Below are 15,019 nucleotides of genomic sequence, written 5' to 3'. Positions count from 1 at the left end.
GCCTATTAGAGCTGCAATGGAATGGGGAAAAGGGTTATGGAGATGTTCTTGTCACCTCTGACTTGAACTTACTCACTGATGTGCAGTGCTACTTCCAATTCATTTAAAAATGATTCCCGGAAAATATTCCTCAGTCCTCAAGCTGTTTGAAGGCCCAAGAGTGTGACAGGTGGAACTACCTTTGTAGGATCGTGATGGACTGTTCTGGGAGTTCTAGTGAGCACTATGAAGAAGTGGAAACGAGGCCGAATACGCTGATGTATGGTAATCAGAATAAGAAATTGAGGCTTGCTTCCTGGGGGCAGAAGCTGGTAGAGATCTCTGGAAGCACTGAAATTAGATTAAGCAAGGAGGCAGAGGGAAATGTTTCAGCCGCTTCTCAGACTTCCCCTGAAGATCCCTTAGAAGTGGCTGCCATTAAACAACTGGCCAAGAGACTCAGGTTTGCTTTTAATCTTTGATCTAAGCCAATGAAAGTACACAGCACTTAAAGTCTATTTCCCTCCTTAGAGATCGTCAGAGTTAAACATTTCTAAGCTTTTTCACAGTTTTACTATTTACATATGGGGTTCTAGCAGTCACTCCACAATGCTGCTTCAAGATGAACAGGTAAAAATAATGCACGAATAAATGTACTGGTAAGAGAAACACCAGACTACCAGTGAAACTTAAATTAGCAAGGAGCCAAAAGAAACTTGATTATAATTATTAGCTAATGCCCTCCAGTTGGTCATAAGGTTACTCAGAAGTGAGCCTAAATATTATCATAAAAATTATACCTAGGAGCAGCCGGGCACGGTGGCTCACACCTGTAATCCCAGCACTTTGGGAGGCCGAGGCGGGCGGATCACGAGGTCAGGAGATCGAGACCATCCTGGCTAACACGGTGAAACCCTGTCTCTACTAAAAATATACAAAAAGATTAGCCAGGAGTGGTGGTGGGTGCCTCTAGTCCCAGCTACTCAGGAGGCTAAGGCAGGAGAATGGTCTGAACCCGGGAGGTGGAGCTTGCGGTAAGCCAAGATCACACCACTGCACTCCAGCCTGGGCAACAGAGCGAGACTCCGTCTCAAACAAACGAAACAAAACAAAACAAAACAAAATTATACCTAGGAGCAGCTACAAAAAAGAAATGGAGAAAATACATTTTATTGGAGTACATCCAATACTGTCCTAGAGGAAAGATAGAATTTTACTTCCCTTAAAGATTCTCTCTTATAATAGGAAAGTATAATGTCCATTTATAGAGACATATTTAAAATATATCTGTTTTATTTACATGTTTTACTTTTTGTTTTTTAAAGAAAAAGAGGTCTGGGCTCTTGAAAAAGCAGCAGCATCTATCAGCAGAGGAGGAGGCAAGACGGGGCCCTGGAAAGCTGTGCAAGACTCCAATCACAAGTCACTTCCATAAAAGCCTTTCTAGCAGCAAGGACTCGGGAGAAATACAGGAAGAAAGACAGTTGGAGGTGGGAGTGGATTATTTTCTATCAATCAGATTGGCAAAGTTTCAGAGTAATAGAAGCAAGGCAAGCAGGGCAAGGATGCCAGGAAACTCTTATGCATTTTGTATAAACTTTTCTGGAGGGCTGGTTAGCAACAAATATCAAAAACATTTTAAAAATGCACTTTGACTCAACAAACAGTAACATCTTTTGTGCAACAAGATGTATGCCTACTGATTCCCTATGGTATTTAATAGTGAAAAATTACAATCTAAACGCCACTAGCAGGAGACTGATTAAATAGATTATAACATACAATAGCGATCCATACAGTGATTAAAAGTGATGGAGATTCATATACTCTGCTGTGCAAAGATGTTCCTGTGACTGTTCAGTGAAAAAAGATTCCAGAGTAGCAGGCAGTAAAACAGCATTTCTATACAATTCTATGAATATGCCTACACAAGATGGTCCAAAATGATGTTTCTACTGTATTTATGATTACAGCTTAGTAGGATTTCTGGTGATTTTTGCTTTTTTTTGTACTTTTCCTCATTGATTTTTTTTTTTTAAACGAGTACATATTTTTACAAAAAATACCCAAGGCTGTCTTTTTTTTCTTTTTTGAATAAAAAGGTCCTCAATATATATATAGAAGATAAATACTGTTTTTCGTTTGTTTATTTGTTTTTAAACAGGGTCTCTGTCATCCAGGCTGGAGTGCAGTGGTGTGATCTTGGCTTGCTACACTCTCAGCCTCCCAGCCAGGTTCAAGTGCTCCTCCCACACCTCAGCCTCCTGAGTAGCTGGGTCTACGGGCATGTGCCACCATGCCCGGCTAATTTTTTAAACTTTTTTGTGAAAACAGGGTCTCGCTATGTTGCCTAGCTGGTCTCAAACTCCTAGACTCAAGCAATCCTCCTGCCTCAGCCTCCCAAAGTGCTGAGACTGCAGGCATGAGCCACCGCCCAGCTAACAAATACTTCTTATCCCATGGTAAAGGGGTAAAAAACAAATCAAAAACTCCCTTCATTTATACATTAATTTTAAAAGTTAAATAACTGGACAATTTAAAGTATTTCACAATAACTAAGAACATCTTTGCTGATGGTTTTTATTACAATTGAGGTTTCAGCTCCTGTGAGGACAAGAACTATAAATTATCTGTAGATTCCTACTATACTAGGCACCATGAATGCATTCTCTAGAAGCCCCAGTAAAGGTTAGCAATGATAATTCTGCCAGTCCTTTGAGATAACCACCTCCCCACAAACATAAGCACAGGTCCACAGACATAGAGCATACTCCCTTAATAAAAGTTCTAATCATACCAACTAGGAATTATTTAGATATTTAATGTTTCTCCTTCTAAGGGGAGGAAAAAAGTCAAGGTAGTCTACCTATAAATAACGGAAACCTCTTCAGAATCCTTCAAGTATCAACACCTACTATAAATAATAAAAGGTAAAAAAGTTTAAAGGTCACTGCTCTTGAGTTACATGTAAATAACTATATGTAAACAGCAAGGTTTTTTTTTCTTCTTTGATAGTTTGGGAATTACCACTTAGTACAAGAGTTCCTTAGAGCATTTACCTCAACTATTCTCCAAACTTAAACTATCTGTCCTGATAAAACAACCGAATCATAGTGCCCCAGCACGCACTCACTCGGCCTCATCGTAGTGCCCCAGCGTGCATTCTCATGATCATGTACACAGCTGATGTAGGAGACTACAAACCCAAACGAAACCTTCATCTTTTTTTCCACAATTAAGTTATTGTGATAAAATTAGTGCTATCTTAATTATAATCAAATAATAAAATAGCATATTTGAAATTCACTGATGAACACAAACTGATAGTCAAGCCGTGCTTGCCGGCCAGGCTGGGCAGGGGAGCAGGGTAGATATTGAACTGGCACTGATTTCTCCCCATTGTCAATGCTGGGCAAACTTACCTGCCTTGGTCTAACACGACATCTTCTCCTACCTTTCCTTCTTTAGAACCTCTGATTAAATGATATACCGCTGTGTAAAATACACATGTGTTTATATTTAATGTTATTATATGTGTTCTATGTGAAATGAAATTGCAGAATAATTATGAATAAACAAACAATAAAACCAAAATACTTCTAAGAAACTGAAGTTTCACTTTAAGCATTTTAAACATGTTCCCTTTTAGGCCAGCAGATGTAGCTGTGAATTAAAATAGGAACTACAAGGACTTTCATCAAGATGCTTTAGGTTAGCCATTAGATGGCACTCTTTTGTATTGGAACTGGGTTTCTATCAGAGATTTAATACAATTCAAGCTAGCTACTTACAATTATTTAACACTGGAGTTGATTTTGATTTACGTGCATTTATCTAGAATGATCATCTCAATTATTTATTGAGTGCAAAGACTTGGACCATTTCTGTTCAACATTTTCTGACTGAGACTGTTTTCTTAGTCATACAAAGATGAGACAGTACATACACAGTGACAAGTTCTTACTGGACTCAGGGTAACCTCAGAATTATCATCAAAACTCTCTAAATGCTGAGCTGAATATACCACATTGCTGTCTGCAAGCCTCAGAGCAGGGTCATACCATAAGAATTTGCTTAGAAAGTCAACAGGAAATGCTTACCACTTTACAGGGTAGCCCTGTCTTTGCACAGTGTATGGTTCAGGGGAAGCCCACAAATGACTTTAGAATGAACAAACCAGCAAATTAGCAAACACTACCACCTTTAAAAGATGTGTCCTTGAAAAGGTATCAGTGGGTTCATCTTTCTGTGGGCCTTCTCAGACATGGAGATCAAACTGATATGCCTAATGATCTATATGTAGAGAGAGTGTATATGCAGTCTCTCTTTTTAGTTAGACATAAAGATGTCAGGAACTCTGTCTTTCTTTGTGGCCTCAGCACCTAACCCAATCCCAGGTACCCAGCAGAGACTGAGTAGATATTTCCTACTTATCACTGGATGACATAAAGATGCAATATAAAAGGTTTCCACATATTCTTATATTCAGTAGTACCAACCAGAAAATATTTTTTCTCCCCAAAATATCTTATTTAGGCAGCAATCCTTGTATTAATGCCAAAAAACAAAGAAGTTCACATTCTACCCATCTTCAATGCTGGGCAAACGTATCTGCTTTGTTTGGTAACAACATAGCTTCCAATACCTCTCCTTCTTTGGAACCTCTGATTAAATGATATGCCACTGTGTGAAATACAAATGTATGTTTATATTTAAGGTATGTGTTCTATGTGAAATGAAATTCCATAATAATTATGAATAAAAAATTGGATTACTCTTGCACAGTTGGATTATTCTAGCCCATAAACATTGAATTATCAAGTGTATAATTCAGATAACCTAATTTTATTGGTTTATGAAAACTGGGATTGATTCTTCTAAGCAAGACTATTTGTGTTTTCAAATACCTTAACATTTTACTAAGTTTGTGACCCACATTACTCAGCACTGCAAACATCACATATCAGTTCCACACAGTTCATGTAAAGTGCTAGCAGACTGTCATTTTTATAGAAACTAGAAGCTTAATAACTTTATTACTAAGTACTACTTAATAATCTGAAGATTCAGACCTGAGTTTAAATCTTGACACTGCCAGTTACAAGCTATGTGACCTTGGGCAAGTGATTTAACCTCTTTGAGCCCCAATTTCCTCATTTATAAAATGGGGGATATTAATATCTGCTAGATAGTTATTATGAAGATTAAATAATTTGCTACATCTAAAATGTCTGTACAATGCCTAAAATGGAAAAAGTGGTTTTATATTGGTCAAAAGCAAAATTGAGGTTAACAGCAAAAATCATGAAAAATCTTCAGTCACAGATTTTCTGTCTTTTCAAGCAATCTCTAATTTAGCATTACAAACAATGACTAGCCAGCAAAGTCAACTCGAAAATCAAGGTGAGGGCCGGGTGCAGTGGCTCACACCTTTAATCCCAGCACTTCGGGAGGCTGAGGCGGAAGATCACTTGAGTCCAGGGAGTTTGCAACCATCTCACTCTCAGATGAGTGAGACCTCATCTCTACAAAAAATTTTAAAAAGTAGCCAGGCATAGTGGCATATGCACCTGCAGTCCCAGCTACTCAGGAGGCTGAGGCGGAAGATCACTTGAGTCCAGGAGTTCGCAACAAGCCTGGGCAACATAGTGAGACCTCATCTCTACAAAAAATTTTTAAAAAGTACCCAGGCAGAGTGGCATATGCACCTGCGGTCCCAGCTACTCAGGAGGCTGAGTTGGGAGGGTTGCTTGAGCCCAGGAGGCTGCAGTGAGCTGAGATCGCACCATTGCACTCCATCCTGGGCGACAGAGGAAGACCCTGTCTCCAAAAAGTCAAAAATAAAAATAAAATTTAAAAACAAAGGTTAGACTAGGAGAAAAGCACCATCATCTGTCTATCAGTGTATTCTGAGTGAAAAGCACAGCAATGTTTATGTTTTAAGATTAAACTAAATATAAAAAGCTCAATAATGCCTATGAGGTTGTTCCTGCAACCCTGCCAACTTGCCCCAGTTTCTTCCTCCCTGCTGAATCATTCTCATCACCATATACACGCTGTTAATTCTCCCGATGCAAAATACAACGAGTAAAAAACTATCTCTTGATCCCATTCTTTTTCCAGCTATGACTCCATTTCCTTCCTTCACTTTGTGGCAAAACTCAAGACTCACCTAGACACACTGCCTCTGATTCTCCTCCATCCCCTTTTGAATCACTCAGACTTTACTCCACCATTTCACCAATGGTTGTCACACCGCCAAACCCAGTGAATTATCAGTCATCATCTTACGTAACTTCTCACCAGTATACAACAGTCAGTCACTTCTCCTTGAAATGTTTTCTTCACCTAGTGTCTAAGTCACCAGGCCAAGGAGATTTCCCTCTTCAGCAGGGCACTTTCCCCTCATTCCTCAACCTCTTAACCTTAGGAGTCCCTAAGAGTTCCTTCCTCAGACCTCTTCTCTTCTCTTTCAACCTTTACTGCCTTGGTGAGTTAATCTAGTCTCATGGCTTTATATGCTGCCCATACACTGATGAGTCTCAAATTCAAATCTTCACCTTGTACTTCTCCCCTAACTCTCAACTTCTATATCTAACTGCTTACTTGCTCTCCATCTCACTATCAAACAGATGTGTCAACCTCACAAGTCACAGATCGAGCTCCTGACATTATCTCCCAATGCCTCCTCTTCTCACACTGCCCCCCACCCATCCTTCCGTTGCTCAGGCCAAAAGTCTTGATGACATCCAACTTCACTCTTTCTCACATCCCACATCCAATCAACAACAAATCTTTGCTGACTTGACCTTCAAAATATATCAAGAATCTGTTTTCATCAACTTTACCACTGCCACCTATCTCAAACTACTGCCAATTCTCACCGGTCATGAAGGGTCCGGTCCACAGAACTTTCGACCAGTTGTTTAAAAAAAAAAAAAGAAGGCAGTCATTCTTAATGTAATGCTCTGTAACTTGAGGTATAAATTTTACATATATACACAAACATAGACACACACACACACACACACACACACACACAAGCTTTTAGGATTTTTTCCAAAAATGTATAAATAACACATTAATAATTTAAATAATTAATTTTAAAATGCTTTAACTCTTTTACAAAGATTATATATATGATGTCAAACAGCATAGAAAGTTGCTCCAAATTAATAATTTTATTGAACAAACAGCTAATGTCAATTTATTTATTTATTCTATTTTGTTTTTGAGACAGGGTCTCACTCTATTGCCAAGGCTGAAGTGCAGTGATCTTGGCTCACTGCAGCCTCAGCCTGTGAGGCTCAGGTGATCCTCCTGCCTCAGCCTTCTGAGTAGCTGGGACTATAGGTGCATGCCACCACACACAGCTGATTTTTTTGTAGAGACAGGATTTCATCACATTGCCCAGGCTGGTCTTGGACTTTGGAGTTCAAGTGATTTGCCTGCCACAGGCTCCCAAGGTGCTGGGGTTATAGGCGTAACCCACTGCACCTACCCTAATGTCAATTTATATAGAACATTAGCTATAAATTAGTCATTACTTAATTTATTTGAAGTTTTACCACCTTCAAAAATTTTATTTATTAGTAATAAGAAGCTGTCTAGTTATTAGTAAGAATTTAGTCACGCACTCTGTCATCATTTCCCTAGACAGTGACCAAACTACATGCAAATAAATTTGAAAACCAGGAAAATTTAGAACACAGTCAGCAGAATAAACATCTAGATACCAGTGACAAGACTGTAGTTACTTACACTGTGAACTCCTAAAGCTTTCCAGACTGCGAAGCTAATCACACCAACCCCACACCATGCATACAGTGAGCCCCAGCCCAGAGCTCGCAAGGCAAGGGAAGACCCGCTTTCCGGTAATGCAGCCGTGGCCATACTTCCCTGAAATGAGACAGAAAAGTTGAGGTAAAAACAGTCAGTGCAGAAAGAATAAGCACTCTGGGGGTGTTTGCAAATTTCTCTCTCTGCAAGAAACATGATATTAGGAAGCTAGGTTAACCCAAGTTCTAATTCTAGCTTTGCTACTTAATAATTGCATGCCTTCTCTGACTCACAAATATTTGAGTATGCAAGGCACCAGGCCTGTTAATTCTTCCAGAAAAATCCTAGACCATTTTGTCAAGATTTCTCTATCCCCCATTCATTGGCATTTTCACAGAATGACATTAAACCTAATCTGATAAGAGATAGCAAATTTTTAACATCCTGTCTTCCATCTGGAAATACATTTCCCTTTACTAGAGTCCTTTTCCTTTTTTACAATAACTTCCTTTATATTGTTCAATCTATTTCTTATTTATTTATTTTGAGTCTCACTCTGTCACCCAGGCTACACTGCAGCAGCATGATCACAGCTCACTGTAGCTTCAAACTCCTCGGCTTCAGCAATCCCCCTGCCCAACCCCACCCCCTACCTCAGCCTCTAGAGTTGCCAGGACTATAGGTGTGTGCCATCACATCTGGCTAATTTTTTTTTTTTTCTTGTACCAACTCCCGGCCTAAAGCAATCCTCCCATCTCAGCCTGAAATGAGTTATTACTAGTTGCCTGTATCCAAAAATGAACCTTAGTGGAAACTTGATTGTTAGACATTGATCTGTCATTATTAAGATTTTTTCTAAATTATTTTATTAAGTTTCATTATTCACTTTAAAAAAATCTAATCACAAGCTTTATTCTCTGGGGAAGAATGTCACATGACATTCAGACACCATGGTTCAAAATTTTCAAATGGACTGGCTGACTTGCTATAGGAAAAGACTGACTTGCCAAAAAATAACACTGTGTTAAAGGATCTTTAGATATAGCCACATGTGCTAGCCATACATGTGTACATATGTAGATATGGCTACACTATTCCTCACTAACACATTATTTTTCTTAAATTAAAATTAAGGCATTTGTATATGGAAGTTGAAATTAACAAATCACACTGCAATTAGGGTATACAGAATCCCCAAGATGAAACAGAAAAATTATTTTCTAAATGAGAACTCTGTATTTATAATACCTCTTGTGCCTGAAGATAAGGGTGGCCCTTATCGTCTACCACTTACCAGAACCCTTGAAAAAGCAGGTGATAAAATTAACCTATTATTCACGTGTGGCACTACCACGAGCAAAGCGTTCAGTTTGTCAGAAGGTCGGCGACATACTTACAAATACGGTTCACAGTTTTAGCTTTTCTTCAGCCTAATCCTGGGATGAATTTTATGTAAATCAAATGCATTTTTTTTTCTTTTTTTTTTTGAGATGGAGTTTCACTCTTGCTGCCCAGACTGGAGTACAATGGTGCTCACTGTAGGCTCCGCCCCCCGGGTTAATGCCATTCTCCTGCCTCAGCCTCCTAAGTAGCTGGGACTACAGGCGCCCGGCACCTTGCCGGCTAATTTTTTGTATTTTTAATAGAGACAGGGTTTCATCGTGTTAGCCAGGATGGTCTCGATCTCCTGACCTTGTGATCTGCCCGCCTCGCCCTCCCAAAGTGCTGGGATTACAGGCGTGAGCCACTGCGCCCGGCCTTGGCTGTGTTTTCATATGTGCAATACATTTTTTAAAATATCAATTTTTATAACTTTCCAGAAGTTGTAGCTATATCAGAAAGATGAACGACTTGCCCTTTTTATCTACTCACTACATAAGTGGGTATTAAAATGACTCAGTTATTTTATGAATTTTTTTCCTGCCATAATGTTAAGATAAGCAGGGGCACCAGATATTTCAGATAAATAAACTTTGCATGTGATTACGTATTTTCTTCAGTTGTTTTAACCAAATAGACATATAATACACGTTATTTTCTCTTATGGCACCTCATTTAGTCTACCAATTATGAGACCGATGTACAAATGCAAGATATACTAGTTAACAAAAATGTTGATCTATTTTAATAGATCGACCAAAGAAGCTCAAGAGCAGATAACTTGGCCACTTTTATCTTGCACCTTCCTCTTTCTGTTGATTCAGGAAATTACAAAGAAAAATGGAAGTCCATTCAGCATCTATTATTGCTTTTCAACTCCCAGTTGTTTTGCATAAGACACAGCTAAGACGATGAAAACAGGACATTGAAAGGATAGCTATCATCCCAAAATAAAAGCAGTGTAGGCAGTCCCCAACTGACAAGTTTATCATTTTAAAGTCCTCTGGGGTTACAATTTGAATCTGTTTTAATATCTAGAATCCCAGGCTAATGGACAGAAGTCTATTTAAATAGCAATATTACTAAAAATTGTAACATTTCTTCCCTAGAAGTATCCAAAGATGAGAAGAGTACCAGGTTGGGCAAGTTGCTTAATTCATCTGTGCCTCAGTTTCCTGCCCTTTAATGGGGACCACACGTAACGGTGCTGCCTAGGGCTGTGAGGGGAGTTCAGTGAGTGAAGCCCACAGAAGAGCAGCCAGCACATGCTAAGCACTCCAATATTAGATATTATTCATGTTAGAAAAGACCTCCAGGTGGCAACTGTGAAGTACACTAAGTGACATTCTTAGACTGGTGCTTTCTCAGTATACACGCATTAAGTGCTCCAAAATCTCTGAGTTCTTCTACAAACCATTTTACCTCTGAAACAGAGTCTGGGTAAGTGGTCATACTCTAATTCCAATGTTTTCCCAGAGGGAGACAGAACCATCTAAAACAGGGGTTCTCAAACTTCCCGGTCTCAGGATCCCTTTACACTTGGGCCCTAAAGACTTTCAATTAGGTGGGTTGTATTTATCAATATTTAATATATTAGAAATTAAAATTAAGAAATTCTTAATTTGTATTAGTCATTTAAAAATAGTAAATCGTTCTAGATTAATATAAGCCTATTTTTAAGGAAAAATTACTTTTCCAAAATGAAACTGTGCAAAGAGAGACAATGTTTTACATTTTTGTTACTCTTTTATTTTTTATTATTTGAGACAGTCGCGCTCTGTCACCCAGGCTGCAGTGTAGTGGCATGATCTCAGCTCACTGCAACCTCCACCTCCTGGGTTCAAGCAATTCTCGTGCCTCAGCCTCCCAAGTAGCTGGGATTACAGGTGCATGCCACCATGCCCAGCTAATTTTTGTATTTTTAGTAGAGACGGGGTTTCACCGTGTTGCCCAGGCTGGTCTCAAACTCCTGGCCTAGCGTGATCTGCCCAAAGTGCTGGGACTACAGGCGTGAACCATTGCACCTGGCCTGTTACTCCTTTAAATGTCTAGCTTAATAAAAAATAGATGAATTTTCACATCTGCTTTTGTATTCAGTCTGTTGCAAGATATTTATTACCTTTGGTGAAAATAAACGATAAAATAAACTTTGGTAAAATCTGGCCTCACACAGATATATGGTCACATCTTTGGAAAAGGGAAGAATACTGTAATAGTTTTTCCTTCTCTGATAATATACCAAATCAAATAACTTATGAAGGATTAGTTGCAACATGGAACCTGGAGTCATAACAATAAATTTTTTTGTAATTTCTTACTAAAATCCATTAGTCTATTTTGCACTTTGAATGGACTTTAAGCCCAGGTATCATGCTCATTCAGAAGATACTGGTTATATAGATCTTTCAAGTTACATAGATTTTCAATTGTTGACACCATTTATTAAAATAATATTTTAAAAAACACATCATTAATATCACCATAAAATCTCATTGGAAAAACCATTAAATATTAAGCAACTGTTAAGCTCATGATGACAGATAAAAGTTTTCTAAAATCTAATTTTTCACTTGAAAGCTTGAATTTTATCAGTGGCAATAAATACTGACAATTGTTTGCTTGAAAAGACAAGCTCATTTTATTCATTGTTAAGATGTCTGCCAAATACCCACTTCTGAATAAGCATAGTTTGTCAGTTGTTCTTTCAAGGAAAAATGATATTCTATAGGAAAAAAGTGGCTAGTTCAGCTTGCAATTCAATTGTTTTTCTAGAGAAAAAAAATCCTACTTCAGTATAAAATAGAAATGCTTTATGTATTTCCCATTTCTTTTTTTTTTTTTTCCTGTTTTCTTTTTTTTGAGATAGAGTCTCGCTCTGTCGCCCAGGCTGGAGTGCAGTGGCACTCTCTCACTGCAAGCTCCACCTCCCGGGTTCACGCCATTCTCCTGCCTCAGCCTCCAGAGTAGCTGGGACTACAGGCGCCCACCACCACACCCGGCTAATTTTTTGTATTTTTGGTAGAGATGGGGTTTCACCATGTTAGCCAGGATGGTCTCGATCTCCTGACCTTGTGATCTGCCCGCCTCGGCCTCTCAAAGTGCTGGGATTACAGGTGTGAGCCACCGCGCCTGGCCTTGTATTTCTCATTTCTTTACACAGAATATTAAAAAGAGGTTTATTCGAGGGTCATGATTTAATAAAATTATTTTATTTCTTTGACAAGGGCATTTTTAAGTAAAGCTGGCTTTAAAAAATACAGGTACTTTGTAATGAAGAACACAATGACTTTCAGCAGTTTGGTGCTACTGCCTTAGTTAGACCAAGGTATCAGCAGTTTTACTCTCCACTGCCTCTGTACCATTAGTACAAGCATCTTACTATCATTATGAAAATAGTTCTGACTTCATGCACCCAAGGATCAAGGATCAGCAGGGTTCTGTGGACCACAGTTTGAAAACTACTGTTAGACCCTGAAGGGCATTTGTGATGATCAAATCTCAGAACAACAAAATAGGATGGAAAGTTGTGAATATGTGTATGTGCTCCCCCCAGCCCCAGAGAATCCCTAGTTTTTATCAGATTATTAAAATGATCAGTGAGCCAAGGATTAACATAACTTAGATTTAGAAATCAACCAAAACTCTACTGTTAAGGCACTACTCTGATTTCCACCACAAAATATATTTCTGCTCCGAAAACATTCTATAACATAGAGAGAAAATGACCCACAAGGTCCATAGCAGTGATTTAGGAAGCTCCATATAAGTATTCAGAGGGGATCCAAGCACACTTTAAATGTGGTCTCTTGCCATTATGGTATCAATAAGACTTAAGTATGACTATTAAACATAAATGTAAGTTGGAAAGGAAACTTTTTATGATGTTTTACATAACACTTTTCCTCCATAGCACACATCGAATTGTAATTACACAGTTATTTGTGTGAATATTTATTTATTTTTGAGACAGAGTCTCACTCTGTCACCCAGGCTGAAGTGCAGTGGTGCGATCTGGGCTCACTACAACCTCCGCCTCCTGGGTTCAACTGATTCTCCTGCCTCAGCCTCCCGAGTAGCTGGGACTACAGGAGTGCACCACCACGCCAGGCTACCCGGCTAATTTCTGTATTTTTAGTAGAGATGGGTTTTCGCCATGTTGGCCAGGCTGGTCTCAAACTCCTGACCTCAGGTGATCCACCCCTCTGGGCTTCCCAAAGTGCTGGGATTACTGGTGTGAGCCGCAACACCTGGCCCAAATTTAGATTTAAAGTCATGTGAATAGGAAATGTACCAGACAAGCTTTCAAAGTCTTGTTCTGCTAAAATTTAAGAGAGCACATAAGCACATCTTTCTAAATGAAAATAAAGACCGTTGGTTAATTTGTACATTTTTAGAATCCATAAGGGTATACAAATTCACATCTTAAAGCAATGTGGAAAGCCATCAATATTTTCTTTATTTTTTCTATGCAAAAGCTGCTGTATATTGCAAACAATAACAATAACGATGCTATGAATGGATTTCAGTGTCACCAACCTTATTGAACCATTCAGGGCTTTTCTTTTTAGCCAATGATAATGTTGTAATAAATCCAGCTAGCATTCCCGCTGCAGCAACAGTACCAAGAAAAATTCCACCTGCCAAGAGTTTCAGGGAGGAGGGGGGATATTTCAAAAATTAAATAAAAAGAGGTTAAAAAGACGTACAAAAGTAAGTTTAAGATACTATTCGAGTTACAATCAAAATCACTTTTGAAATTCAAGAAACCATGGCTAAGCAGCTCTTGCTAACAGTAAATGCCAGTGACTGAGAAACTTGCGTGACCTCACGACCTCTGGTTCCTTGAGTCATTCCGAGTTATTATTCCCGAACGCAGAGAATAGGCTCAACTTCCCTTCCCCCTCTCCCCTGGGACCACGGCGTGAAGTTTCTCACGGGGAGATAGAGACGATGGCAATCAGAAAAGGCAAGGCTCGAGAACAGCTGCAGAGGTGATGGGGAAATATGGCACGCCCAGGAGAATAGTTGGCGGGATCTGCCCCCCGCCCCGCTCCGCCCAAGGGGAGAGAGACTCCACCCAACAAGCTACCTACCTGCCCTGGGGCCGCGAGACTCCGCGGGCTAAACTCAGGAGCAAGCCCAAGCTAAGGGCTCTCAGAGCGGGATGTGTTGTGTGAATACCCGCTCCAGCGCAAGCCAGGGTCCGGGGTTAGCTCGCCCCGATGCGCGCACCTCACCACAGCACACCTTACCTTTAACCAGGAAAAGCCGGTCATCCGTGGACCCCGGAGCCTCCAGCCCAGAGGCCGGCTGCCCAGTTCCAGCGCCCGCTGTGTCCATGCTTAGGTCGCCTCTAGTGCGTCCGTCCCCAACTGGGCACGGGTGGAAGCGAGAGCGAGGCGGAGGAGAAAGGTTCCGCTGCCGCCTCCTCCTGTGCAATCTGAAGAAGGGTCCGGAGTGCGGCCGCTGTCCCCAAACCCTCCTCCCGCGCCCGGGCGGGGAAGACGTGCTGTGCCCAGCGCCGAGGGCGATGCCCTCCAAGGCCGACTCGTAGGGAGGATCACTTGATTTCTCCAAGGAGATCATTGCTGGACTTAAGTGATTACTTTGGCTGTTTGAAAGAACGCTCAGCCCCGACTGTAGGAGGCAGTGAGGGTCGCAGATCGCCCCAGGATTCCAGGCCTCGCCTGCTGTGAGACCTTGGAGCTCATTTTTCTGATCAAGCTTACACTGTGTCCAACGATTTGGCCAGAGCTAACACTCCACGATTCTAAAACGCAGGCCTTGGTCTTCTGTCTGAACTTTTCTAGGTAACTTCCTAACAGTGGTGAGGAAAGGTGTAAGTGACAGGCTTTCTTCCTGGAGGAGAGCCAGCCACCCG

General features: G+C 40.2%; 1 protein-coding gene across 2 annotated transcripts in view; it reads right to left on the bottom strand.

Moving 5' to 3' along the window:
- TMEM242 (transmembrane protein 242) overlaps window positions 1–15,017 on the bottom strand; it is a 31,307-nt gene extending 16,290 nt beyond the window's left edge. For both annotated transcript variants that reach the window (XR_646311.4, XM_003897998.5), the window contains exons 1-3: window positions 14,391–15,017; window positions 13,675–13,775; window positions 7,741–7,878 (exon numbers count right to left, since the gene is read on the bottom strand). Coding sequence is in view for 1 of the 2 variants with exons in the window: in XM_003897998.5 (XP_003898047.1) it covers window positions 7,741–7,878; window positions 13,675–13,775; window positions 14,391–14,724 (573 nt within the window). In the remaining variant the exon portion in view is untranslated. The remainder of the gene's footprint in view (window positions 1–7,740; window positions 7,879–13,674; window positions 13,776–14,390) is intronic.
- Window positions 15,018–15,019: the final 2 nt, after the last annotated feature.

The sequence above is a fragment of the Papio anubis genome, chromosome 6, assembly GCF_008728515.1.
Source record: "Papio anubis isolate 15944 chromosome 6, Panubis1.0, whole genome shotgun sequence".
Classification (NCBI taxonomy): Eukaryota; Metazoa; Chordata; class Mammalia; order Primates; family Cercopithecidae; genus Papio; species Papio anubis.
The sequence above is the reverse complement of the archived record's forward strand: the minus strand, read 5'-3'. Positions and strand labels throughout refer to the sequence as shown.